Raw genomic sequence first — 27,098 nt, 5'->3', positions numbered from 1 at the left:
GAATTTTATAGCCGGCGAGGCTGTAACATTACCATGCACATTAACTTCACGTTGCTTCTGCGAGACCACAGAATGACGACGACATTCGACTAAGAAAGTGAAGAAAATGTTGAGGTCCTGACTCCCCCCCCCCCCGCAAGAAAACGCAGTAGATACTCCAGCGCAGTAGACTACTGCAATCATACTGCAAACCGCAGTAGACTACTGCAATCATACTGCAAACATGCTTCAAATCTGCTTCGATTTGGGAGCTAATTAGCATATTTGAAACATGCTTCTATCATGCTGCCAATCTATCATGCATGCTCCTCTCTGTACAAACCTATGTACCCAGATAGCAAGCATACGTTGGGCCAACGTAGGGGAATCGTTGGTTTGTTGGCACATAGTTGGCGTTGGTAGTAATACGTTGGCCCAACGTTGGCCCAACCACATCATAATATGCACAACATAACTGCAATATGCTCACGTTGGCCCAACGTTGGGCCAACGTGTGCATATTTGTTGCATACGTTGGCCTAACGTTGGGCCAACGTATCCAATTAACAACTCAATAGAAATGAATAATGTTTCTGTTATAATAAAAATGTTTCTGTTCACAACTGAGAATCACATGTGCTTATCGATCTATTGATCAGTAACATATAGTTTTTAGGATTAAAATTTTTTTTTTTATTAAGAGTTTGTCAAATTCCTTGGGCTAAAAAACAGTGTTCTACTTTTATTTGTCTTCCAAGCTATATACTCTCATATATATATATTTTTCATTTTGTCTTTTTTTCTGAATGGATATAGTATATAGTACATAGACTTCACCTATAAAAAAATTACTGAGTGAACAGATTTATATTTTTAAATAATGCTGTGAAACATATTTATTATTATTGCTATTATTATTATTATTGTTATTGAAATCAGACAAATGATTGAAATCTTATTATAATGTACAATTGCACAATATATAAATTTTAAACTTTATAGTTAGCATCAATTGACTTTTGATTAAAGTACACTGGTAACTTTCACTGGACCAGATTCATTACAAGCCAGGTGTTTATCTTAACTGTCAGTTTGATATAAACAGTTTGCCTACTGCCTGCTCAAACAGGTCAAACAACTATACATAGCAGTCTTAAGCGCGCTGACCGTTGAGCCAATTCAAAAATCTAAGCCAGAAGGTCAGAAATGTTCTAAGGAAGAGGCAAGAATTACAGCTGAAAGCATTGGTTTCTGGATATAGAAAGAAGACATCTTTTTGGAAATTAGAAAATGAAGAGATAAAGAGACAGGATAAGAAGTGAGCATGTACTGGTAAGTGACTTTTTAATTGTGTATTTTCCCATTATTTACTGATGCACCAGGATCCATACAGCCTTGAAAAGTGTTCAAATTTAGTCCAGCACTTTGGACTAGTTTAAATGTAACTAGTTTAAATGGCTCTAGTTTAAATGTAACTTTGAAAAGTACTTGAAAATGCTATTAGGCTTGAAAAAGGTTTGCATTTCAGCATTTTGTCTTTGTAAAAATATTATTTAAAACTTTGTAGTTTATTGAGATGAATACAGACAATAATTCACAGATGGGGGTAATACCTTTTAATACATCATTACTTGTACTTTTATTTTCAACTTTTCATCATCAATGTGTTACAAAGACAAAGTTTAAATGAAATGAGCCCTTTTTCCTTTGGTATGTACACTTTAATATAACTGTATTAATGTAAAACTTGCCCTCATTAGTTAAAATCATTGAAAATGATTTGATTTAGAGCCTTAAAAGTCCTTGGAAGCCAATTGTTCTTATGTGTCTGTATGAATCCTGGCCAGTAAATTCTGTGATAGAGTTGTTGGAATGATTAAATGATGTGGAATTTAGTGGTACATTGCAGTTGTCTAAAAACTGAATTCATGGTCAAGTGTACACGTAAGAACTAATTTAAATAAATCACTATAAATTACTGCACACAAGACACACACTTTTAAAGTTAAGATATTGGCTTTTGCCTAACTTAGAAAAGGTGGGGAGATTATCATATAATACACACCTACTAGTACTAGTTTGTATATGAAATATGGGGGAAGAGGTACAGTCATGTTATGTACCATACCAATTCTAGCATTATATTTCAAGTGTTTTTAATATTTAAATTTGTAGGTGCAGCACACTCTTCTGTGACTGTTCAGAAAAAGATGTTGAAGATACACCTAACTAATCGTGCTTTGCCAAAGATCATGCAGGTGCAGGACAGGAAAGAGAGAAAAAACACAAGATTGAACTCATATGACCCCTGATTTGATTTTTAAAGAGACAATGTCTGAGATTTTGCCTGACGGAAGAGACTGTGATTTTATAGACTTGACATATAACTTATGAAAGTTCCTATAAAAAGCATCTTACCTGACATTAACAAGGGTTTCAGGTTTAAATTTAAATTTAAATTTTAATTTAATGAAAATGTTTTTAAAAATTGAAATGGGGCAAAAAAAGACTTTACTAGTAGAAAAATGCCTCGACTCCAGGAATAAGGTGAAAAGTCATAGGACTGTTAAAAGTTTTTTGATGTGAATCATGTAACAATTGATATAAGACACACTTATTAATGTTTAAATTTAATATTATAATATCTTATAAAATTTTTCTTTGTTGTCTTTTTGTATTATATTTCAATTCACATATCATTATTTAGTTGGTGTAATGTATTTGTTTTATGTAATGTTATGAATTAATTAAACAGTTCAAAATATATCACTAATCTTTTTGTTTCAACTACAATTATTAATTGACAATTTTCCAGGTGTAGTGTAAATGATCACAGGCAGATCAAGTCCTCTGAAGGATTCATCCCTTAGAAACCTTGCCAATTTTTCAGCCATATCTTGCAGTTTGCAGATTTCAGATGCTCAAGATATTTCATCAGGACATTGATCTGCCTGTGCATCAGATGTGTAATTACAGTGCCCTACTACCTATGTGATTCCAAAAAAAAGATTTTGCCTTTAGCTCAATGTTGGGTTACTGTAAATCACTGTGCCCCTGGTTTTAGGTTGGGTCATAATTTGTTGTGCAAATTGCAGATAACTTGGTGACCAGTTGGCCTACCATTGGGCCAACGCGGATACATTGTTGGTTTGAGGTTGGGTAATTGTTGGACTGATGTTGGTAATTAGTAGAACCAACGTAATTGCACTGTTGGTTACAGGTTGGGTAATTGTTGGACCAATGTTGGTTATTAGTTGGCCTAATGTAGGGCCAACGCAGTTTGGTTGGGTAATCGTTGGACTGATGTTGGTTATTAGTAGGACCAACGTAAATGCACTGTTGGTTACAGGTTGGGTAATTGTTGGACCAATGTTGGTTATTAGTTGGCCCAATGTAGGGCCAACGCAGTTTGGTTGGGAATACGTTGGCAATGCGTTGGCATTAAAAAGACGTTCAGCCAACCGTTGGCCAAAGTGAGCACTTAGATGGAAACCCAACGTTGGGCCAACGTTGCATGGTCAACCAAGGCAACGTTGGGCCAACGTTGGCCCAACGTATGCATGCTATCTGGGTACTTTTTGGAATAGAATTGCAGTAGGCTATGCTGCATTTCTACTGCAGATATGCTCCACACCACTACTGCCTTAATGCTTTGCTACTTCGATACTACTGCATTTTCGTGCGCCCCCCTCCCCTCGATTAAAAAAAAAAAAAAAAAAAAAAAAAAAAGCACACTAATGGTCCCCTCTTGAAACTAGAATTTTGACTAGCTGAATCATAGTTCTAAACCGTACCAAATGGCACCGTTCATCCTCTAAAATACGTAAAATTTTTGGGGCCCTCCGGGCGGGCAGAGGGGGGGGGGGGTCCCTAACAAAAAAAGGATATCCCATAAGATCCTATAGCAGCCTATAGGAAATTGGGCCAATTTCCTATAGGATCTTATAGGATCTTATGGGATATCCTTTTAGGATCCTATAGGACTTTTTCCTGAGGGGTCGGCTTCGTATTCGCGGACACCGGCCCCCGTTCAAATAACCCTGGATCCACCCTTGTATTTACCAATTACATGTACAATGTATAAGATGTCATGGATAGAAAACGACAAAACTTCCTTTATTAACTTCGTTCTCATCCTGGTAGTGCCCCGATAAATGGCTGGTTGTGGTCTCTGCAACATCTACATGTACCGTGTTTAACTTTTGCCATAGGAGAGCTCAATCTTGGAACAAATGTAAATTTTTGCGTTGTAAACATTTTGATAATAGGCCTATCTTATTGTAGTTATTACTGACTTCTGATCTCCGGTTGTAAAGCTGAATTTTTAAGTTCCATTCTCTTTCAGTCCATCTTCAGTATATTAATCATGAAAGAATAACTGGAAAACTTCCATGATTAAACATAACGTACTTAAAGTCTTGACAAGCCTCGGATTTTAGGCTACTCTTCTTTTATATAAAAGAAAATAAAACAAAATAAAGCACATGTTGGTGTTTAAGTAAAAAGGTTCACTTTGATAATATTTGAATAAAGATACAGCTTTAAACTCGTAGACTCATTTTAACAATGTGCTGATGACTACGTGTGGTACACAGGTACACGAGGTGATTTCACTTGTTACATAAATTAAGAAACCTGGAATTGATTGCGTGTCTAATTCTGATTGATAACAATAATTCAAAAACAAATGAGAGCAAAGAGAAGCTTACTCCAAATACAGATCAAAAATTACTGTTCAAAAATCACTGACAGCCAACGATCTTTTGGTCCCCATAATTAACATATGAGCTTTAAAGCAACACGTTCTAAGTCAAACTTGTAAGCTCTAAACACTAGCTCGGTCGATTCTTTATCATGACTAGGCAACTTATGTGCGCCTCTTCTTTTACCTGGTACACGCACAATTAATTTTTCGAACACAACCATTTCAACTCCGAAGCAAACAAACTTCTTTCAGAGCCACAGATACAAAGAATAGGCCTACTGCGCAAATGCAAATGGCACAAAGAACCAATGCCTACACGGACATGTATGTATTATACTGTCTCATCAAATGTATAAAAATGAAAAAAAAAAAAACATCACAGCTAAAATAGCACGTCTTAAAACACATTACAAAAAAGCACAATGTATCATTAAAAATATAATAAGATGCATGGCTACAATGCAATTTTATAATTGGTTGGTGTAGATAAACTACAGCTAAATAAAAGCAGCTGTTGAGCCATTTTTCAAACATGGTCAGAATTTGCGTAAGTTGGTTCTTATATAATTCAAAGTTACTGTGGAAGTGTATTAATTCATAGGCCACGCCGCCCGGTATCATAAAATCGCCTCATAAACCTGCTGTCTGTGAACCTCATCCTGCGATTCCTTCAGTTCCCGTGGTGACAAAACTTATTTCCGCTTTGTATTTTCATATACATTTTCACCAGCAGGCTCATTACTGTATATATTTTCTATTTTGTCTGCACGCCCGGCAGGCACTTCGTACGGGTTTCCTGGTACGTCATAGGCCGTTGGGTTCTCTGGTTCTTCGTAAGTGTTTTGGTCCTTTTTGGTGTCTTTTGCTACCTCATACACTACGGCAGCGGTTTCATATTCCGAGTTCTTTCTCACCCGACGCTTTCTGATACAGATAAAAATCACGATAGCCCCAACTAATAGGAGAACAAGGGCGGCAACAACACAGCCTATAATCCATAAATATCCCAATTGCTCTGAAATGATAAGAATGTTACTTGGAGAACGGCAGTATCACACCACAAAATATTTACTTTTAAATTTCCGACCATTTCATCTTTTTGTAACGCCTTTTATCCAAAACATTTAAGAATTGTGTTTTATAAAACTTAAAGGGAAAATATATTTACCTTTTTTACAGATAGTTTCCTCACCATCCCATGTTCCATCATTGAGGCACTGCCTGACCTTTGACCCAGTCAAGACGAACCCGCTATCACACTCGAACCGCACGAGGCTGCCCTCTAAGTAATTGTCGGCAAACTTACTGCAATTACTGGGTGTCTCCAAGTAACCACATGTGACAACTGGAATTAATATTTGGCATATATCAATTTAACAAAAATATTACAAGTCTTTGGATTTATAGTAATGTACGATCATATTGGTAGGCCTATATTCTTATACACATAAATTTTTTTTAATTATTAAAAAAAATACAAACCCATTTTCGTGTCGTTCATCGCCTGTTTGTATTCAACCATCATACTTTTTGACGTCATAGCAATCTCCTCCCGCCCCGTTATAATAAAATCAAACAAGCACTCGTCGTTGTCATCTCCGCACATTTCTAATGCCTTCTGCCTAGTTTCGTTCGATGCCCCCACTGCGGCATCAAATATTGGCACAAAGGATGCATTTTGGAAATAATCGAACGATCTTCCCATGTCATATGAAAATAAAGATGTCGCCTCGGTCACTCTCCCTGCAATGGAGATTGTTGTACAAATGATGATTAAAATAAATGAGATAGAGACATTCATTCATTCACATGCGAACCATCGTCTTTGTCTTTGTAATGAGTAGTAAACGGAATACCATAGCATTTTACTGTGAATTGTACCAGAAAGTTTCAATTATTCCAAACAATGCCTTTATCTATAATACTTGTTGGTATGAGGCTACTTGTAATAATATTTATTTTACAAATTGTGTTCAGATATCGAAAATCCATAACGTCCTCCACATTGCATCTTTTTTTACTGACATCAAAGATGACAGACCACTGTACTTACAGGTCTCCCCAAAACCGTAATGTATCTCCCTCACGGAAGCATTGGCAGGCAGAACCTGGCCGTTAACAGCACTAAAGTCATCATCAGGGTCGTCATTCCATCTTCCAAGAAGTCCTCGCGTCATACCTACGATACAGAAGATAACTCACATTTAAAGTCATTCTCCACACGTTGCGATTCCCCTCTCAACTATCCTCTCTATTTAGCTCATTGCTGTCTTGTCCCGTTTTCACTTCGCTATTTCTTAATTAGTTCTCATTTAATCGCGATCTTTATAAAGCATATATTTACTGTACATGTACCCCCTTTACAACCAGACTATATATCGAAGGCTATATATCAGGTAGAAGACGTACCTTTTGAGTCTTCAGGAAGATACAGCATAAAATGTAAAATATCTTCCATGGATTTCACTTCGAGAAAGATGTTCTCCTCTTGAAAGGCGACGTTGACTCCAGATCGCGATGAGTTGTTTTGATCTGGTACCAGTTGTAATGTGATTCCTATAACAACAAGAAGTCGAAATTAATCAGCACAAATGGCAAGTGTTAAATAAATATTTAATTTATCTAATTTTGACTAATTTTGCAAGTTTTGTTCGATAATAATAATAATAACAGTAAATACATGTACCATTATCTTAAATCTAAACAAAAAATACGTTGTTAATGACGAAATCACCATGACGCGTCCAATATACATTTATACACTTTTGTGGACAAATGCACAAGATCTTGAACGCCAATATAACCTACCTTCCTGGCTGTGACTATCGCTGTCCATGAAGTCCAGTCGCTCGCTGTTCACCATGGCGTGTATCATGCCTTGCCGGCCAGCGGTCAGCTGAACAGTGACGTTAGACAGCACAGACCTCATGGCAAATGCCGTCCACGCGGTTGCCTTCATCAGAGCACCTACAAAGCAGAGGGTAGGGAAATCATATTGGTCAATAGGAAGGCCTACTTGACTAATTTCATTCGTCTTTTTTTTTTTTAACAAATGAAACAAACCAACAGAGCCCCGTGCACTAAGAACCAAAACTGAACACAGGTTTTTTCCTCGGCTGCTTCAAAAAATAGCACTGCAACTCTTTTTGGTATTTGGTAGTGTAGGCTATCAGACCGACTAGTGCGTTTAACAACTAAACAGGTAGAGTCTGGTCATAAATGTATGTCGAATGTTTTACCAACCTGATTCACCAGTTACTTGTTGTGTCCTCCCTTGTAGCGTAAAGTTGTGGTTCTCCAGTTGCAGTATGACGTATTCACCTATACCATTGAACATGTAACGAACGCCATCTAGCGTCACGATGTGGGGGTCACCAAACCCAGAGGCTTAAGAAGTAGATGAAAACAGCTAATATATTAACAGTTTTCAAAAGATACATCTTTACAAAAACTCAAAATTCTGTTTACCGAGTCAACGAAATAAAAAAAGCTTTAACAATTCCAATCAAATCATATATTTTTAAAGCCATTTGTCTTCTTTTCTTGTAAAACCTTGTTTCAAAAAATCAGAATTGGAAATCAGAGGCTATAAGGTACCGAATAGAGAAACAGCCATAATATTTGTTTTCGTCAGAAATATTTGTGGGCGAATATGTTCGGACAAAGACCCAATACACCATATAAAATAGCCAGGCAAGGATAGTCAATTTCTGGTCAACTTTGATTCTGCCAGTTATGCAACAGGTTACTGTGCAAGGAATTAAAGGACCATGACTATTGCCAGCAACGTGCCAAGTGTGGTGTACGGAAATCCACCTAAACGTTGGCTAAAAGTCTTTTAACAGGCCAATAGACCTAAAGTGACTTATACCGGGTATATTTAAATGGTTAATGAAGAATATTCTTGAAATAATGTGTGAACAGGTCCAGATGAGATTAAGCCAAATATGTCAAAAATATTCCAAGACAGATCTAGAGAAAATCCAAGAACTAATTTAAATGAATTTTTTCCGATAAAGGCTGATATAATAATTGTACCTGGCCTAGGGGGAACATATCCTTTACAGTCACTAGATCGTCTACCAATTAGGTACGTGTCTAGGCAATAGCCGGCGTCCTTTGACCATTCTCTCTTGGACGTCCACATGCAGCAAATGTGCTGGGGAAGTATGTCGTCAAGGAGATGGCTTAGTTGCGGGATAAGGTTAGGGTTTCTGCACGTGGGATGTGACCGGTCAAGCGTCCCACCACCTACAGCATGACCAACGCCGTTGATAAATTTAAAGTCCCTGACATCAAGGAGATCGCCTTTTTGATTATAACAGCATTGGAGGCCGATTCCAGACACCCTGTAATGAACAAAACCTACGTTTACTACACTTATTTTAATATCCAAGTTCGTATGTTTCTAATTATTCAATTGCTGACTCAGACAAGAGATTAGGCAGTTCTCTCTGTTCATTGAACTGTTACAACCATGATTTTCAAATCATTGCACTTCTGGAAAACAACATATAAGTTTGCATAAGTTTTCAGCGAAGAAAATAAAATAAGACAACCGCTCTTAGCCCAAATAGTAAATAACAAAAGAAAATCGACTACTTTTTGACACCAATTGATACTCTCTATTGTTGGATCAGCAGCCATGTTTAACTGGTGGATGTGCCTTGGACCGTACCTTTCCGCATTAGGTATAGTTCACTTACCCACACATGGTAGAACGGACGCAATGCACCGCTCCAGGATTAAGTTCACAATTGTCCGGTCGATTTGATCCACGGAAGCACTCCTGGTCAGTTTGGTACCGACCAAGATCCCTTTGCGCCTGTTGTAACGTGCATGGACATGAAGGAAGCACCGCTAACGCGACCGTGTTGTTGACATCATAATCCACTTCTAACCAATCAGTACATAGAACCTTCCCGATATTGACCCTGTTTTCGAACTCGTTTACGTAGGACAAAGCGTCAGCCCACGAACTTTTTTGATTGAGAGGTGCTCCGTATCGCAAACCCTCCAGTAAGTCCGGCATGTAGGTAGAAGACCATGTTAATTGAAGACTGGAGTCCACCAGTCTGGTTGCCAGGTACGCGTGGACATACCACTGAAGAGAGTGAAGAGAAGACCATATCACCGGTTTTCTGGAATGGAAAAATGGAGAAAAACACTTTGGATTATTTAATTTTTCTTTCTAAAAGAGATCACACCAGAGAGAAAGCGATACAATGGATAAAGATCACGTTTGAAGCAATTCAAATATCCTTTTCTACGTTTGAACGTGAGGTACAATAAAGAACGAGACAGAGGCAGCAATAGTTGGAATGATACTCCCAAGGGGAAATGTTAAAATAACCAACTTGATATCTTTGTCAGAGGCAGGGCACGTCTCTGAGTTTCTTTATTTTAGAAAACATGTAAACTTTATCAGAAGAGTCAAATTTAAAATAAAAGAGAATTCTATTTTTCACACAACTTACTTTTGAACATCGCCAGCAGCGCTCCCTGCTGGCGAGATTCTGATGGCGCCGACGTACACCTGCGCAGTACAGCTGCGTATGAGTTGCTGTACGTCTGCAGTTCCGTTATTGGCTTGGTTCCTGGCCACCTGTTCCCAGTGGTGTGCGATCACTGTCCGGGGCTCATTATACTCTTTGCTGCATAAAAAACGAAGTTTTCAATTAGGCCTATATGAAAAGTACACTCCATGGGTTTGAAAATCCCCCAAATGCTCATTTTTGCCACCCACACCTTACATACACCTTAAAAACAATATATATAACCCCTTGAATATTTTTTCGGGGGCGCGGGGGCGGATCAAAGATTATTTGAAGGGGGACTAAGTTCTATTGTAGGAATGACAAGATTTTGGAAGTTCTTTTCAATACAGGTAAGTCTGTCAGTTAGATTCGGGGAAATGAAGTTTTGTGATAAGCACGTACAAACATACAACCGTGACGATCTGGCAATTGTTTATAGCCACAAGAGCTTGCCATATTTCTTTTTATTCATAAAGAAACATACAAAAAACTCCCATTGAAACACTAGCAAATTAACAATACTTACTAAACAGCCAAGAGATCTATGTCAACACTGGAAGCAGCGATGGAGTTTGGGAGCCACTTTATAACATAAGGACCACCTGTTCTCCAAGCCTTTGGATCTACTCTTTCGATTTGGTATAATTGTTCGTTTTCCGAATATTCTGTAGCAAAAGAACGTTTTGGATTACGCATAATTGTGAATTACTATTAGTGTTGTCAATTAGTTACGGTACTAGTACAGGGTATATTACGTAAAATGGGCAAAACTGCTGTATTTCAACGCCCAAGATTTTGCATTTGCCTTGGTGGACGCGTCACAAGCCGAGGTGAATATAATAACGTCATTCGTAAAACGGCGACAAGTGACCTCTGAGTTAGGCTTTGAAATCAGGTCAATTTATTGTTTCCAGTTAGAACTAAACATAAAAATGATTTCAACAAAAGGTCTGTATAGTAAATTTAAACGCCCCCTGTACTCACCAGGTTGGTAGTAGGCGACGTACGGAAACGTTGTCCCACCATCAACAGATACTTGCAAGGGGACCCTTTCCTTACTAAACATCGGTGGAGTAAAGCACTTTGCTTGCATGCGGTCTGGGATGAGAGCACCTGGTATCCGTGTGTTGTTAAACATACACACTACCTGGTCTGTGTCTGTGTAGCACGGTCCAGAAATCTTGATCTCTGTGCCCCCCAACATGCTCCCCCTGAATGATGACAGGATAAGCGTACCTGGATATAAACAGATATACCTATTTAAAATATATATATATATATGTATGTATGTATATCTTGTATATAGGGAACGGGGCGCTGTGAGAAAATGTATTCGTCTCACTTAAATGCTACATATTTACGTCGGACATCTATGTACAGTTCACAAAAAAAGAATTCCCAGATTGTAAATTAATTTTAATGGAGTCGCTTGCTTGTGCACGCGACTCGTTTTATTGTAATAGTAATATAACAAAGGTGTGAAATTTGATTAATTAAGGTGTGTATGTTTGTATATCTGTATATGTACCCACCTGACTTGAGATAAGAAATTTGAAAATAAGCCAATCGTAAGTAATATCTGAGGAGATCAGCTTGGGAGAGTTAAGAAGACGAACGCGAGTTATGGGACCGGAGATGGCTCAGAAGATGGAGATTTAATGATGTAGTTACAAGCGCCAGCGAATAAATCGTATATCTCTGGTCCTTATGTGCCCTTGGGTTATCTTTGTGTGACCTTACATAAATCTGACATGAACCATGGAATCTTTTGGATTGCATTATATGCGCCAAATAAGTCGTAATGTCCTATTTCGGACCCACGCTTGAATTATTTAAGCTTACTAATTTTATCGGAGTTTAGGGCATTCATTCCATATATATATATATATATATATATATATATATATATATATATATATATATATATATATATATATATATATATAAGTTTTCATCACATCTATGTCCCTTGGATCCAACTATCTATTATCATGGTCAACCATTACACACACGGACGTTCCCAGTTTTAGGAAATCCTTACCCTTGGTGTTGCATCCACCACTGATGACGGCAGCAGCGTCGATTCTGAACACCCAGCGTCCTGGGATGTTGACGTTGGACGTAGTTTCTATGTTTACGACATTAGACGTTAAGGAACCTGGTATGTTGTAGTAGCGGACACCGTCTCCGGCGTTGAAACCGGCCTAGAACGATTTGACGTCATTTTATCTTCACTGATTAACATTAAGAGAGAGATTACACGTATCACAAGATATTTCGATGTTTGGGCTAGTTTAATAGATATGAATTCTTCATTCTCGTAATTCTTTCTTGTTTAGGAATTAACGTTTGTATTATATACAGTTGCCAATTTGCTAGTAAAAGATAAGGATTACCTGTGCATGTATGCTTTCACTTGCTGTGCCTAAAGTCCATGTTATGTCACCATAGTTAAAAATCGCAAAAGAATGCCTTCCATTTGTTGCTAGTACGGCTTGAAAAGTGTTTCTCTTAAAAAAAGACGAAGAAAAGTGAATGAATAGGTGCTCATTTATGATATAACAAAGCTTGGAGAATACATTTGTTTGATCTGTGCCTTATTAAAAAAACGAAATTGATGACGTTTGAGAAACATATCTCAGCTGAGCACTGCCTTGTAACATAGGACCTCTCACTTAAATTCATATGAATGAAACAAACGTTCGATGTCAGAATAAAACCGGTTCAATTTTTTAAAGAAATTTCCTTTATTATTTTACAAATAAATCAAACTGTTGTAAATAAAAAAGGCAATAAAAAAGTTAAAATTAAAAAAAACTTACAGGACAAGATGGCCCAGGGGTTAAGCAAGAAAAGAAACTGCCTGCATTGTAATGTGTCACCTCCACCCACGTGGCAACGAACACCCAAGAGGCTCTAAATCTGGACTGGTCAACGAAGGCCCTCCGGACATCTTCAGTGGCTTTATCTAGTACCGTCTGGTCGGTGCTGGACCGGTAGTATATATCTCCCTGTTTGGTGGTGTCCACGTCCCCCCAAAACGGAGCGACCAGCCGCCGCATGTTCCCTAGGGGGAAGGCTTCCGGTTTGTACTGACCAACCATTTCCCTGAACGACAGCAAGCCATTGGTGTTTACCTGAAAGTAAGCATCACATCATCAATAAATAAATAAATAAATAAATAAATAAATAAATAAATAAACACTTAGTTTTTGGTACGTAAAGGCCTTTTTACATACACACAAGCACAGGCAAATATTGCATGCAAAGACATAAGATAAAAGTATTCTGTGTAACCATACATAGGCTCAGTTCACGGATTAAAAAACATGTCCAAGTTAAAACTTTTACCTTATGTTTGTAATCTCTGTAAACGTTCGTCGTTACTGTTTTATTTTACGAACGAAAAATGAAAAAAAAAAAAAAAAAACAGTGAGTAACAATAATCATTTTAAAATAAAGAAATATAGGCTACAAAAATACTTTTGGTAAAATAGCTCTAAACTGACCACCATCTTAGTAGTATAAAACATTTTCGTAATTTCTTTCTTTATTTGGCTGGTTCATTTTCACTTTGGTGCAAGAATGATAATTCCACTTCCAAGAAGAGTTAAGAGATTGCATTTATAATACGCGCCCACGTAGAAAAAGCATACGTAGGAGGGGGGGGGGGGGGGGTATCACCAAGTCAGGTCACCCTCCACCTATATTTTGCCCTGTATTAACCGTGCCTCAATATAGCACATCTAAGATTAGTCACCGCAAACTTCTCTAAAAAAAACAGGGCATTGTCACGAAAGTTTGCGGTGTTCACTGTGCGGTGTTATTTGTTACTCTCTTGGCCAGTGTTCTGTTTCTTATGGGGAAGAGGACGGGGAAAAAAGGAAAACAGGCCGGCGGTTTACAATATATATCATGTAATATAAAAGAACTATATATATCATGTTCTCATAGCAACTTGTGTTCGGTAAGAAATAAATTTGACCTCGAAGTAAACAGGGATAGCGAAATGTTTAGCAAGGAATAGAAACCTGTCTACACACACACACACACACACACACAAACCACACTGTTCTGGTAAAATAATAATAAAACAGTCAGAACAGTACACATAGAAAGTATATAATCTACCGGTGCCTGGGACTTGGTAAAAAAAACGACCCACAAAGGATATAAAAAGGAGTGGTAAGAGCGAGGAAGATCGAGGAAGAACGTCTAATGTCGAAACCAAAGAGCCCTATAAATCAAGGGAGAGGTAAGGTGGTCATATGATGGTCAACGCGGTTTGTTGTAGGCTGGATGTGTGTGTGTGTGTGTGTGTGTGTGTGTGTGTGGAGTAGGGGGGGGGGGGTCAGTTACTGAAGAGAGTACACCCTGTAGAGTAGGCCTATAAATATATGGTATTTATGTGAATACAGTTTTAGTTAATTTAACGTATGATAACGATCATTCCTAGTTGGTGTCAATAAAACCATTAAGGCCACACTTTTTTATTTTTATGGATGACATACTGCGCGCGCACCGATTTTCGTCCGTTCTCCAAAAAAAAAAAAAAAAAAATCCCCCCCTCAAGGAAGTCGGTTGTCGCAAACGTCGTTATTGAATTTGCCGGAAAATGCAATCGGCAATCCTCGGCTAATTCCGCAAGCTCTATACTGTCATTGTCGACTGCGGAGACATCCGAGTAGTTCCGAGTGCGGAAAATGAGCTTTCTGCGCATGCGTATTATCACCACATGGAAATATGGCCGCTTTGCCGTCAAATTCATCTCTAGCATTAATTTCAAAATACACGACAATTAAAGTTATAAAGAGAATGTGGGCCGTCGTTTTGGATTGGTTTGCCATTGATATTGGACATGGAGATATCACCCTTTTACAATTATACGAAAGGCTGGCCGCGGCCAGCGATCATCGCCCGGAAAATTTCAGTGACATTCTGTCCAAAGCAGCACATAGGCTACCAGGGTTTTTTTGTAGTGAAAAAAGGGTCGACAAGAGCGTCGTGGTATTTGGTGGACTGAAGGTCGGACAGGTCACCCGATAGTTGGCTGCTAGGTGTGAGTCGAAGTAGACAAAATGGCATCGACCGAAATTACCTTTTTTAGATTTGGTAGTAGGAAGCATAGGCCTATATCTTTGCTTCATTTTTTTAACAATTCTGTGAAGTGTTTACAATGCTTTAATTTTCTGAGAGTACAAATAAAGACACGCTGTTTATTTGATATTTGTTTTATTGATTGCTATACCAACAGAATGCATAAAATAACCTTAAATAGATTTGGTAATATGCAGCATATATATTCATGACTTTTTACCTTTCTACGAAGTAGGCCTACTAGTAGGCCCTATTCACAATACTTTAATATTTTGAGAGCATGGATAAAGACATATTGTTAGTTTGATACGTGTTTCCGTGGTAAATTAGTGTTTCCAGCTGTGTACTGAAAACATAACTTTTCTTAAGCAGTTTTTTTTTTTTTTTTTGTGGACTGTTTTTTTTTTTCGCCCGCTCGCACCGATTTTGGGGTCCCCAGAGGATGTCATCCATAAAAATAAAAAAGTGTGGCCTAACCTAGGACATACGAATTTACATGTCCTAATATTAACCCACTCGGACGAGAGACAGTGAGAGAGAGAGAGAGAGAGAGAGAGTTAGTTTATAGAGATCTGATGTCTCTAACCCCCTCGTGGATACTCAGGCCTTCCCAACTACCAGACTCGGCACCTAAGGATCCTGAATTAACCGGTATATCGGACCACACTACCCGTTTTCAAGGTGTGTATCAGATCGCATTTCAGAGTATCAGCCAGAACACCGACAGGATGAGCCCTGGCATGCTCGGCTGTCACTTTGATTGGATAGTAAACGATTGTCGTAAAATCGCTATATGATTTTAAAACCGGGCGCATAAATTTGAAAGCCACCTAGATGAACCTAAGACTGCCACATTAATCTAATACAATGCAAAAAAAAAAGCCCTATCAAAGTGGTTAAAACATTCAAACCGAATGTCGTAAAGTTCCCATATACCCCCATAGAGACAATAAAATAGAGTACTCTAAAGTAAGAGTACAGTTTCAGGTTGTTCAGCCGAGCGTGGATGAGCCCGCAGTCGTGCTACAAAATTTATTCTGGGGTATGATACTCCGAAATGCGATCTGACATACACCTTGAAAACGGGTAGCGTGGTCCGATATACCGGTTATTTCAGGATCCTTAGGTGCCGAGTCTGGTAGTTGGGTAGGCCTGATACTGGAGAGAGAGAGAGAGAGAGAAAGAGAGAGAGAGAGAGAGAGAGAGAGATCTGATGTCTCTAAACCACTCATGGATACTGGATAACAGCATATTATATCTACGTTTTAAATCACACGCTCGATACAGGTAGCCACTATGTAAAATGGGATGTGGATACAAGTAAACAAAGAATCTAGGTCGACAATGCCATCAACTCAGTCAACTTAGATATTAATATTACCTGGGTATTCAAGCTTAGCAGCACAACGAATAGTACTACGAAAACATTCGGATGGTTGAAGGTTATTTAACAAGCTGGTTTCCTTATCTTCAAAAGTTATTTTGGGACTTACTTAAGGGCCCTTTATTCGGCTCATGTTTTCAACAATCACATTATTTTATCAAGAAAAAGCCCATTTAAAATTTACGGCTCTTTAATATACAGGGAAGGAATAAGAGAAATAAATCGATTGCTGTCTGCTACTTACATAGAGCGAGGAGTAGTACTCGTCGAAATAGGGGAAATCCACACCAATATTCAAACGTTCTGTGCTGCCGTCGTCATTTTTGGGTGCGATGTAGTCTCCGGCCCCAGTTCCGTAAGGGTACAAGGGGTTGCTGAAACATCCACTGGAAAATAAAGATAAAAAGGCACAGACTCGATAATACCTGAACCTTATTTCCATAATAGCCGCCAAGTAAATGAGGGGGGAAGAACGGAATATTGATCTTAAAGGGAAAGTAGGTCATTGGGAATTCCGGCGAACCCGGATATAGCTGTGTGCATGACTTCTGATTCATTTTATGGCTTCAAAACTGAATAATCATGAATAATGTTACATGTATTTATTACCACTGTTAAGTGTCCCTGGGTACTGTTTTTTTATAACAGTGGGATGAATCCTGGACACCCACGCTTTTTATTCAAGTGCGAGGACGAAAACACACGCACATACACCATTACACACACACACACACACACACACACACACACACACACACACCGTTCACATCATCTGAAGGCTTTTCACCATGGCTTAGATATGATTTCTATGCAATGAGGTTTTTTTTAAAAGCGGCCTGTTATTCCTGAGTCTCAGGGTGATGCGATACGATACGATACGATACGCATACGCATACTCAAGTTAAGTCCGTCTTTTATGTTTTCTTTAATATTTTTTTTTCCTTTTTAAGTTTCCGGAGATACTATACTGTGCAGTGAAAGTGGATGTTATAGTTTATAATGTCTATCAGTAAAATTATAATTATTTTATAAAGTAAAATGGTAAAATGTGAAAGTCGGACGTCTAGCGGTGACTGAAAATAAAAACGAAACGCCACACCCACTGGACTACGCCATGCTGGTCGTTATTCATTTCAAAATAATCAGTTAAATGTACTTTTTATTTACAAAAAAATATTCATTGATTTTAGTTAAATTACTATGTTTCAAATTTGAGATAAGGATATGAATGTAAGGACTACTAGTTCGCCGTAAATGTGAAGCACATATTCACATTGGGTCATCAACATGAAAAGTGGTAGTACATGTAACTTGGATTTCAAAAGAATTTTCTAGTATGAAATAAGAATCATGATGTAAGACGCAGGATCGGTACTGTCTGTAGTCTAAGGTTGCAGCAGAGCTGGTGTTCGGTTCAAATTACGAGGAAGATTTCTGTGTGGGCACATCTACTTCCTTACTAAGTAAATTGGAATCCCTATGAGTACGTTGCAGTATTAATCACAACCGCGTGATAACTCTCACGTACACTTGGGGTCCTGGAGATTTTTTTTTTTTTTTTTTTTTTGGGGGGGGGGGGTAATATACAGTTATTAGGTGTACATGTACGTTTTTTTTATCGTACATTGGGTGTACTAAACTGTTATGACTGTTATTAGATTACATGTACGTTTTTTTATTATTTATTGTACATTTGGTGTCCTAAACTGTTATTAGATGTAGATCTACGTTCTAATTTCATAATGTGCATTGGGTGTTTTATACTTAATTAAGTCTCGCGGCGATTTAATATTCGAATCTATAAGTGCATTTTGTAGTGTTAAAGATGTGTGACGTATAGACGGAAAACTCATATTTTCAGGAAGAAAAATCGCAGTACAAGGAAGAAAACACAAGCCTCGTGATACACTACTCAGTAAACCGGAGGAGGGCAAAGTCAACTCTTGAACCGTAGTCATGGAAATAAAAAAAAAAAATTTCTTTTTTATCCTGGAAGTAACGGCATTAGTGCATGCAGAAATTTGGTTTTTAAAATACTGCGATAGTACAGTTACGGTTAAGTTAACTTGGCTTATTTATCCCTTTTTATATGTAGTCTAAAGTCCAGTCTGCTTTTTGCCAACCATCCACATGTACAGGGGTATGTAACGCCTCACAACATGAACTTAACCCGATAAATAACCCCCGTTCTTTATGTTATAAATAGGGAAGAAAAAATACAGTAGCATACGAATTGTGCTATAATATCATTGTTGGCCACAGTTTTCCGCAGAGCTACATGTATACTCGAATTTCGAACGATTTGAACTAAACGTTTTAGATGTTCTGTAAAAAGCAAGACCTTTATTAAATTGTTTTCTCAGAGGTGCACAGCAGATCAATAAGCGGAGGTCAAGCAAGCAACGTTAAAGATTACTTCAAAATAATAAAAAAAACTTAATTAACGTTAAACTCTAATATTTTTGTTGTTGTTGTTGTTGTTGTTGTTGTGTGTGTGTGTGTGTGTGTGTTCATTTTGATTTAACAAAAGCAGCATCATCACTTTTAATATCAAATTTATTTATCATGTATGTAGTTATATAATACCCCCTTTACACTGGACGGCGTCCTTTCTGCGTCCTCTCTGCGACCATGAAATTTGGCATCGCTGTGGTCTTAATAAGGAGGCACGAGCATTAATTTTGTATCAGAATGAATGCTCAATGATCGGCCAGTTGTCGGCACGTAAAATATTATAATTTTTTAACTCTCAAATGGGGCCGGACTGCTGGACGCAGAAAGGACGCCGTCCAGTGTAAAGGGGGCTTAAGAGAATGCATTACATTGAAAAAATAAAGAAAAGTTTCCGAGTACAAGTTATGATTATGAGTATAAAATAATATAATTTTCAATAATATGTAGACCAGCTGTTTCATTAAAAAAAAAAAAAAACTGAGGGCAATAAGAACAATGGATAAACTATTACTGAAGCCTAGCATATTTTTCATATACATGTAGTGCGCGAAGAAGTCGCACCTAATGCAATATTCCGTCCTATTCCAAATGTCTGTAAACACATTTGTAATCTCAATAAATCTTTTAGGAGAGATTCTGCAGTCAGATTTAACATAACTTTAAAAAAACAGAAATTAATTGTTAATTCATCACTGGGCGTTTACGATCTGTAGGTACACCCATACATTGATATATACAGGTATATCGATATTTTCCTTGTAAAAAATATATATATATATAAAGGCCTATCGTATGGATTTCTGCACTTTTTGAGAATAGCTGGATTTCTTATGCAAGATCTTTTTTCGTTAGAGTGAGGGCACATACACCGTATTTTTTAAATACAATGTCCATTTCACACTACGTTGCAGGGTCCTTCTTGCGTATGCATATGCTCCACGTCCGTGGCTACTATATTGCATTCATTTCATCATCACTGACAACTAACAATCAGAGTCTAATTTCATTAAAACCCCTTCCCATTTCCTTCTCGAAATCGAACTTTTCATGAAATATCTTCTCGTAAACCATGGGAATTTCGTTACTCTCTACTCCTTTCCCTTCTTCCTCTACATCCGGTTCCGATGAAAGGAGATCCGCCATTGAGGGGGGAAGAAGCACGCGGTTGATTGCATGCATGACTCCATTAGTTGTGGACACGTCGGGATAGGTGACACGTGCGTTGTTAACCTTGAGGACGTGGTACCCTGTAAAAGATAGCGGTTGTGTTCAGACCAATACATTATTCATAATCTAAAGGCAATTCTTTCCCGTAACACGTTGCAAAATTACAATAGGCCTAATTGTGTAATGTACCAATCATTAATTAATAAAATTTGAATAAAATAAAATAATACATTTGAGTTCGAGTAAGTACATAAGACTTACATAATTTTTCAAACTGAAAAACACATTTACGTCGAGAAAAACAATACAGGTCTAAGGCAGTTCAAGTACCATTTTGAGGGGCCCTAAAGTTACAAAACAAAAATGAACTTACTTCGACAGGCATGCACTTTGATAGCATCGCCTTCAAAAGTGGTGACGTTGTCGTAATTGACCAGCCCAGCCGCGTAGTACGTCAGGTTTACGACATGATACAAAAGGACCTCTACAAAATAAAGTAAATCGTACAATGAATCTCCGATACGACACTTTAAAGCCTGGTGATGATTGGTCTTGGCAAAAGTAAGAAAGTGGCATAATGCTTGTACGTTGTTGGACCCACTTTTTTTACATACCTGTATCCGTTTATAACTTGATATTTACAAAATGAAAATAAATTTGTGCTTTAACGCCTTTTCATATTAAGATTATGCAGTTTTAGTCGTTTGATTGCTATGCTTGTGGCAATTTTATCATATTGCAATATCTTAATTTTTTTTAAATAACTAGACAAATAGAGACATATTGGTCATGCACAGGAGAGTTCATGGGGGGGGAGGGGGTCTTTTCCCCCTTTTGCATAGTAATGTGGCAGGTGCGCCCTCCTCTATATTTAATCAAAAGGTGAAACACATATCTGAGACCAACAGAATTAGTAGAAAAAGTCCCAGATCGTTTCATGTCATTTTTCCCAAGTGTTTCCTCCCAGGAGGAGGAGTTAACACCCCCCCCTTGCTGATATCCATTCATTTCACCCCTACCTTTAAGAACTGTAGAATTGTTGAGCAACATCTTTCTCACACCAGGTGGAAGCTTCCTGAAAGCTTCGTTGGTTGGAGCGAACAAAGTCAACGGACCATCTCCTGCGTGAGGGACAGAGATTATTATAAATTTTTACATATATATAATATCATACGTAAGCGTCGGCTCTATGGCTTAGTTGGTTAAAGCGCCTGTCTAGTAAACAGGAGATCCTGGGTTCGAATCCCAGTAGGGCCTCTTTTTGTTTGCCCGTTTATTTAAAATAGTACAACATAAATGGAGAATTAGAATTGAGGTTCGTATCTTGGGTAGCTCTACATATTTTCACTGAAATCTAACTGATTTTTTAAAACATGTAATCTCATATTGGTATAAAAAGAACACACATCTAACTCAAGAGATATTACTTGTAAAAGATCTAAAAAACGTTGGCATAAAATATTTTGAATGGTCGTCAAAGCCAAACGTTGAAACTGCGGTTAAAATTCGTTTTACCGAGTTTTTTCATTTGCCTCAACAACAACTGAACAAAAAATAATCTAACATTTAACAGATCATAAACGCATTCTCTCCGAGATGAAACCATTCCACCAAGTACCTTTTAAAGCACCGGTCAAGCCAGTGGCATTAAGGCATCTCTTCAACACCCTGAAATCCGGGCATTTCTCCACTACTCCACCAGAAGTATCCACTGGGATGGACGTAATCACCTTTCCGACCAGATGGATAACGCCATTGGTCGCGTTGATGTCGGCTTTCCAGACAGGGCTACCCGACGCAGTGATGAGCTGAAGAATAAAACGACGCATTTACAGATAACTGGGCACAAAATATGTCAGTAAAATCACGTTTAAATTATTCTTTAGCTGTTTGTTTGTTTGTTTGTTTTGCTACACAAGACGACCCTTTCCTCGCAGCTGACAAACCTGTTAATGGTCAATGCGTTTTTTTACCCTCTAAATAAGGAAAAAATTCTGCTGCTTTTGCCCCCACTTTACTCTCTATTTGAAATAACCATTTTCGGTATTGTCAACTCAAGCTCGTAGGAAAAAAATCACCTGGTAACTGCTCAGAAAATGTAGCGACGGTGAAGGGGTGAGGCCTCTGCTACCTGCGCTTATGACTGTCGTTGGTGAATGAAGTAAAAGGGCTTACCCCCCCCCCCCCCCCCCCCCCCACCGCCCCTCCACCTCCTCCGGTTCTTGCGTTTTTACACAGTTCATTAATTACCTAAATGTTTATTATAGCCTACGGGGGAGTATTTGAAATGAAACAATGATTCGGAATTCCTGGAAATATTATCTTTCTGACTTCTGTCTGATATTTTCCATACCTTGGAACCTTTGGGGTGTTTTCTCGGGTAGACATTGATTCTAAGGCTTTTATCTTTGTACAGCGTGGGGATCGTTTTCTCGTCATCGCCCATTAGCTCCGAAGCCATTACTCGCCCGTTGATCACGTGATACTTCAAGATCGCCTGCAGCGCCGTCTTGTGGATGATCAGGTAAAATTTTACCCAGGCCGGCAGACGAGATATGGCACGGTCACTAGGTACGAAGACAGTGAAGGGTCCTGTTTTTAATAGAAAAAAAGGAAAATGTATCGTAAAACACTGTGAAAAGCCGCATACTTATTTATTCTTCATAAAATCTAAATAAAATTCTTTACTGTTGACACTGTGATATAATTATATAATAAAGAACGTGCAAACTGCCAAACATATCCATATTCCTCGCATTAGGGATAAAAACCCCTAGACCAAAATAATTATAAGAATACTATATGGATACATGGACTCCAGCGCAAAGTTTGGTTTTATCCGGTGTATTAATTAAGCCCCAAAACACAAGTCCTTAAATGTCACCCCTTTCCTATACAATCACCACGCCCAAACAGCGGCCGAATTTCCAGATGGTGCCCCCAAATATTCGGAGTATTCTCCGGTTTTAATTTTCCCCAAACAAGTATAAGATAAAAATAAACATGGAACGCTCATCCTGGACCTTCCAAGCCTCGATGCATTAGATACCAAATATGTTGATAAAAACATACACTCTTTATTATTGTCTGTTGCCGATGATAACTGACACCCCCACAACCAAATCTAACGCATGCATAAATAAAATCACTATGATACAGCCCTAAGCGGCGGAGGTAAGATTTAAACATTCGAGACAAAAATAGATCTCATTAAATATTGCAACTAAAAAGAGTTCAAAAAAATTCACAAAATCACCTATATATGGCAGTCAATGGTGAGGGGCAGCCTGGTTGACATATATACGGTCGCAGTAACACTGGTGCCACGGTGAGTATTGATTACCGTCTACCATGGCCACAGCTTGATTTTTCACCAGATATTCACAGATATGTCTTTAGATAAATAGACGTTCATTTTGTTCTCTGTGATAGAGAAGAGTACACATATTTTCCGCGGCCCTGGTAGAGGGTATAAGTAGTAATGGCAGGCTACCAAACAAGCCACAGACAAAAACTGAGGGCATTTACTAGGACACAACTATAAATTGGTACAACAACATGCCGTGCTCCAAGGTCAGGATGACGCGCACCACTTACTGGTATATGATTCATGGTTTTGTAACCTTCACTAAAAATGTAAAAGAAAAACACCCAAAACGTACGTGAGATAATAGTTCTAAAATAAGGTTTACATATCATCCGATTACAATTTCCTTCACGTTGTTCTAGCGCCGCACGTTTTTTTTTTTTTATTTTTTAAAATATTATTATTATTATTATTTTTTTTTTTTTTGACGTCAGGGACATAGAAAGCATTTGGGAGGCTAACTATTCAGAAAATTGTAACGAGGGAGGGGGGGGATGCAACGCTTAGCCTGTCCTTCTCCCTGTGTGGTTATGACTGAGGTGGTTTAAAAACTGCCCCCTCCCAATTGCATACTCTAAACTACAGGTCAACTGAATGATGAAATAAATTCCAAGGAAAAATCCTCGCTGCGCAGTATTAAAAAATGTCATAAATTAGCCAGATGCATACATGTGAATATCTACTGAAAAACCCATCTGTGACCATGCCCCAGTAGAGGGACGGGTAATCACTACGCATATGGAAGCGGAACGACATTGAAAGTCAGTTGCATTATTTTACGTTTGAAAACGTGTCTCGTTTCACGCCTGCTAACTTGACGCTACGACCTGCGCTGTCAACAAACAAGGGGCGGACAAAGACCTTAAATCGGTGAAGCTGAACCATGTTCGTGTTAGGAATGCACCATATCAGTGTATGCATCAGAAAATAAAACGCGCACTTAGAGTTGATATTAAGTGCTGATTGTTACAAGGTGAGGGCAAGGGGAGCATCCCCACCCCACCCACTCCGTACATTTGGGGAGATTTATAAAACGTATATACATTATAAGCATTTTTTTCTTTCTTCCACTTCATAAAAAGTCTCTCATCCATTCAGTGTCTAGACGAGTACCACAGCCGGAAAAAATAACCTGCTTACGTAACTTGGCGTTAAGGCTACTGCTACTGTAGGCCATCAGCAGCTGACCCAAAAGCATTTTTCTCATATAACGGCCTTGACATATGCCTTAGCGTACATTGAGTGCGGTTTATTAATCCTTTAGGAAATAGCATAATTATAATCTAGACAGCTGGTAAACATCATTTTTAGATAACATGCAAAATGTTACACCTACTAAACCAAAAAATACCAAGACATGATCATTTTAATGACACTGCGCAGACATTTAGATGTATGATGCAGATCACAGATTCCTAATAGAACCTCTTGTGACGCAAAATATATCAATACAAACAGTGTATAACTACTGTACATACAGTATTAATAACTGTATGTAGGGCTACAATAAGACATTTTTTCTAAAATTTACACGTGCTGCTGTTTAACATACCCTGAATAAGATACGGTGTAATAATAATATGTGACAACACTGGGAATCAAATTTTAAAGAAAAAATAACACTCATGATAGCGAATGCTTAGCATCCCAGCCAAGACAATGGCAGCGTGGGAGAAAGGTTCCATGAGAGCAAAATCATTTATTAGAATTATCAAAATAATACGACGAATGTACGAATGGAAACTGAATGTTATGGGCACATACAGGGGTAGCTACCTCCTCTGTTGCTTGCAGTACCTCTCATACACTTTGCTATACTGTACAGTACACAGCCCCCCCCCCCCCCCCGGTTATTATTATTATTATTATTATTATCCAAGTCTTCCCAAAAACTGTCCACCTACATGCAGGGTCTCTGGTACATAAACCTACCTCCAGTCTTGAGGGTGTCCTTCAAACCCGCCCGCCACACGAGGAGACAGAATTGCTTAGCCCCAATTTTCCAGGCGAGCTGAAACAGGTCCAACCCGCAATCCAAGGGGGCTTCCTCCTCTGCCACGGCCTCCTCCTCAAACCCCTTCACACCAAACGTCAGCATCATGTTTGGTGAGCCGTCATCGCCTTCATCATTATCAGGGGCGGCGGGCAGATTGAAGAACTCCTCCACTGGGTCCTTGGAGACATCCAACGATTGCTCCTGGGTAGCCGTTTCCAAAAACTGCAACAGAGGAGATGCTGCCGCACACTCAACGAGTAGCAAAACAGACAACAAGGCTACAACCTTCATCTCGACTCTGTAGTTCTTAAGTACGGAGCTGGACGTGAGTCAAACTGTCTAAAATCGATGCACGGGCCGAGCTAGACAATGCACTGCTGGTCCGGCTTCTCGGTGTTTTGTAACAGCTTTCTATAATAACAGCCGTGGTATATATAACATGCAGTTTCCCGAGTCACGTGACACGCCCAATAAGCACGTGAGGAATACAGGTATAAGCACGAAGTAGGTCGTCACGTTTTCTATACATATGTTGGCAAGAAAAATCCATTGAGACCATAAATGAGGTATCGCGCACTCACCTTAGCATGATTTATGTGTGATGTTTGTAATTAAAATCAAAGCTGCACTAGCCTGGTATTCTGTCATTATTTGAAGATTGATTTTATAATACAACAAGCTGTGTTTTTTATTTACTTCTTTTTTTTTATGAGTTATTGGCAATATATTTATACTAAGCCGGATGTGGCGGGTGGAAGGGCGACACACATCCCCTTTTTATCTTTTCAGTTTTTCCTTCTTCTACTACTTCTTCTTTTACTTCGTCTTCTTCTTCTTATCATTATTTTAATAATATTAAAATAGAGTGACCCCGATAAAGGGAAGAGGAAATAACTTGTTTTTCCTTACAAACACGTGATATCCACACTAATGTTGCTCTATAGAATTGTGTCCGATTACTGATACTAATATATTTACATTAATGCCCATTATTGTTCGAAAACAGATGTCTTTTTATCTAGAACAAAATGAGTATTTGAAGCCACAAATGGTGGATATTGATAAATAAACGAAAAGATAGATGCTTATTATTATGAGGAACTACACATGTTTTCATTGAAACAAATTCTTTGAATAATATGAAATAACAAACAACCATTTGAACACGTGTAAAATTAAATAAAATAGTTTCACATTATAGAGTCCTGCTGTTTCAGACTTAAAAGGTTAGTTAACATATCTATTCAATAGTTTGGGAAGTGCAAGTAGCTACCAGTATATTTAGGCCTATCCATTCGATATTCTTATTACAAAATGTACGTCGCGTGCCAGAAAAGCGCTATTTTCAGTCATGTGATACGATGACAAATCTTCCAGATTTCCGCAAAAGGAGAATGACAGTGCATGGATTA

General features: G+C 38.3%; 2 protein-coding genes, 2 long non-coding RNA genes and 1 other non-coding gene across 5 annotated transcripts; 3 read left to right on the top strand and 2 right to left on the bottom strand.

Annotated features, from left to right (window-relative positions):
* Positions 1–318: 318 nt before the first annotated feature.
* On the top strand, positions 319–2,752 carry LOC147761062 (uncharacterized). The gene is made up of 2 exons (XR_015335159.1): positions 319–1,311; positions 2,155–2,752. It is a non-coding gene; the product is annotated as an uncharacterized LOC147761062 (long non-coding RNA).
* Positions 2,753–4,067: 1,315 nt separating this feature from the next.
* LOC106178272 (sushi domain-containing protein 2) lies at positions 4,068–17,217 on the bottom strand. Its single transcript, XM_013561395.2, has 16 exons — positions 16,947–17,217; positions 13,044–13,358; positions 12,618–12,731; positions 12,263–12,425; positions 11,206–11,457; positions 10,748–10,886; positions 10,162–10,338; positions 9,391–9,825; positions 8,723–9,033; positions 7,928–8,071; positions 7,493–7,651; positions 7,094–7,240; positions 6,738–6,863; positions 6,167–6,427; positions 5,853–6,029; positions 4,068–5,699 (listed from the first exon to the last, which is right to left on the bottom strand). Exons 1-16 carry the CDS (start codon positions 17,142–17,144, stop codon positions 5,377–5,379), a joined length of 3,441 nt encoding a protein of 1,146 aa, XP_013416849.2. The 5' UTR covers positions 17,145–17,217; the 3' UTR covers positions 4,068–5,376.
* Positions 14,190–20,038, top strand: LOC147761061 (uncharacterized). The gene is made up of 2 exons (XR_015335001.1): positions 14,190–14,476; positions 18,564–20,038. It is a non-coding gene; the product is annotated as an uncharacterized LOC147761061 (long non-coding RNA).
* On the bottom strand, positions 19,240–26,137 carry LOC106178244 (transforming growth factor-beta-induced protein ig-h3). The gene is made up of 6 exons (XM_013561359.2): positions 25,623–26,137; positions 22,677–22,915; positions 21,942–22,131; positions 21,343–21,444; positions 20,697–20,807; positions 19,240–20,403 (listed from the first exon to the last, which is right to left on the bottom strand). Exons 1-6 carry the CDS (start codon positions 25,975–25,977, stop codon positions 20,147–20,149), a joined length of 1,254 nt encoding a protein of 417 aa, XP_013416813.1. The 5' UTR covers positions 25,978–26,137; the 3' UTR covers positions 19,240–20,146.
* On the top strand, positions 21,507–21,580 carry Trnat-agu (transfer RNA threonine (anticodon AGU)). The gene has a single exon. It is a non-coding gene; the product is annotated as a tRNA-Thr (tRNA).
* Positions 26,138–27,098: the final 961 nt, after the last annotated feature.

This window comes from Lingula anatina, chromosome 6 (assembly GCF_051362555.1).
Source record: "Lingula anatina isolate TDL-2025a chromosome 6, LinAna3.0, whole genome shotgun sequence".
Classification (NCBI taxonomy): Eukaryota; Metazoa; Brachiopoda; class Lingulata; order Lingulida; family Lingulidae; genus Lingula; species Lingula anatina.
The sequence above is the reverse complement of the archived record's forward strand: the minus strand, read 5'-3'. Positions and strand labels throughout refer to the sequence as shown.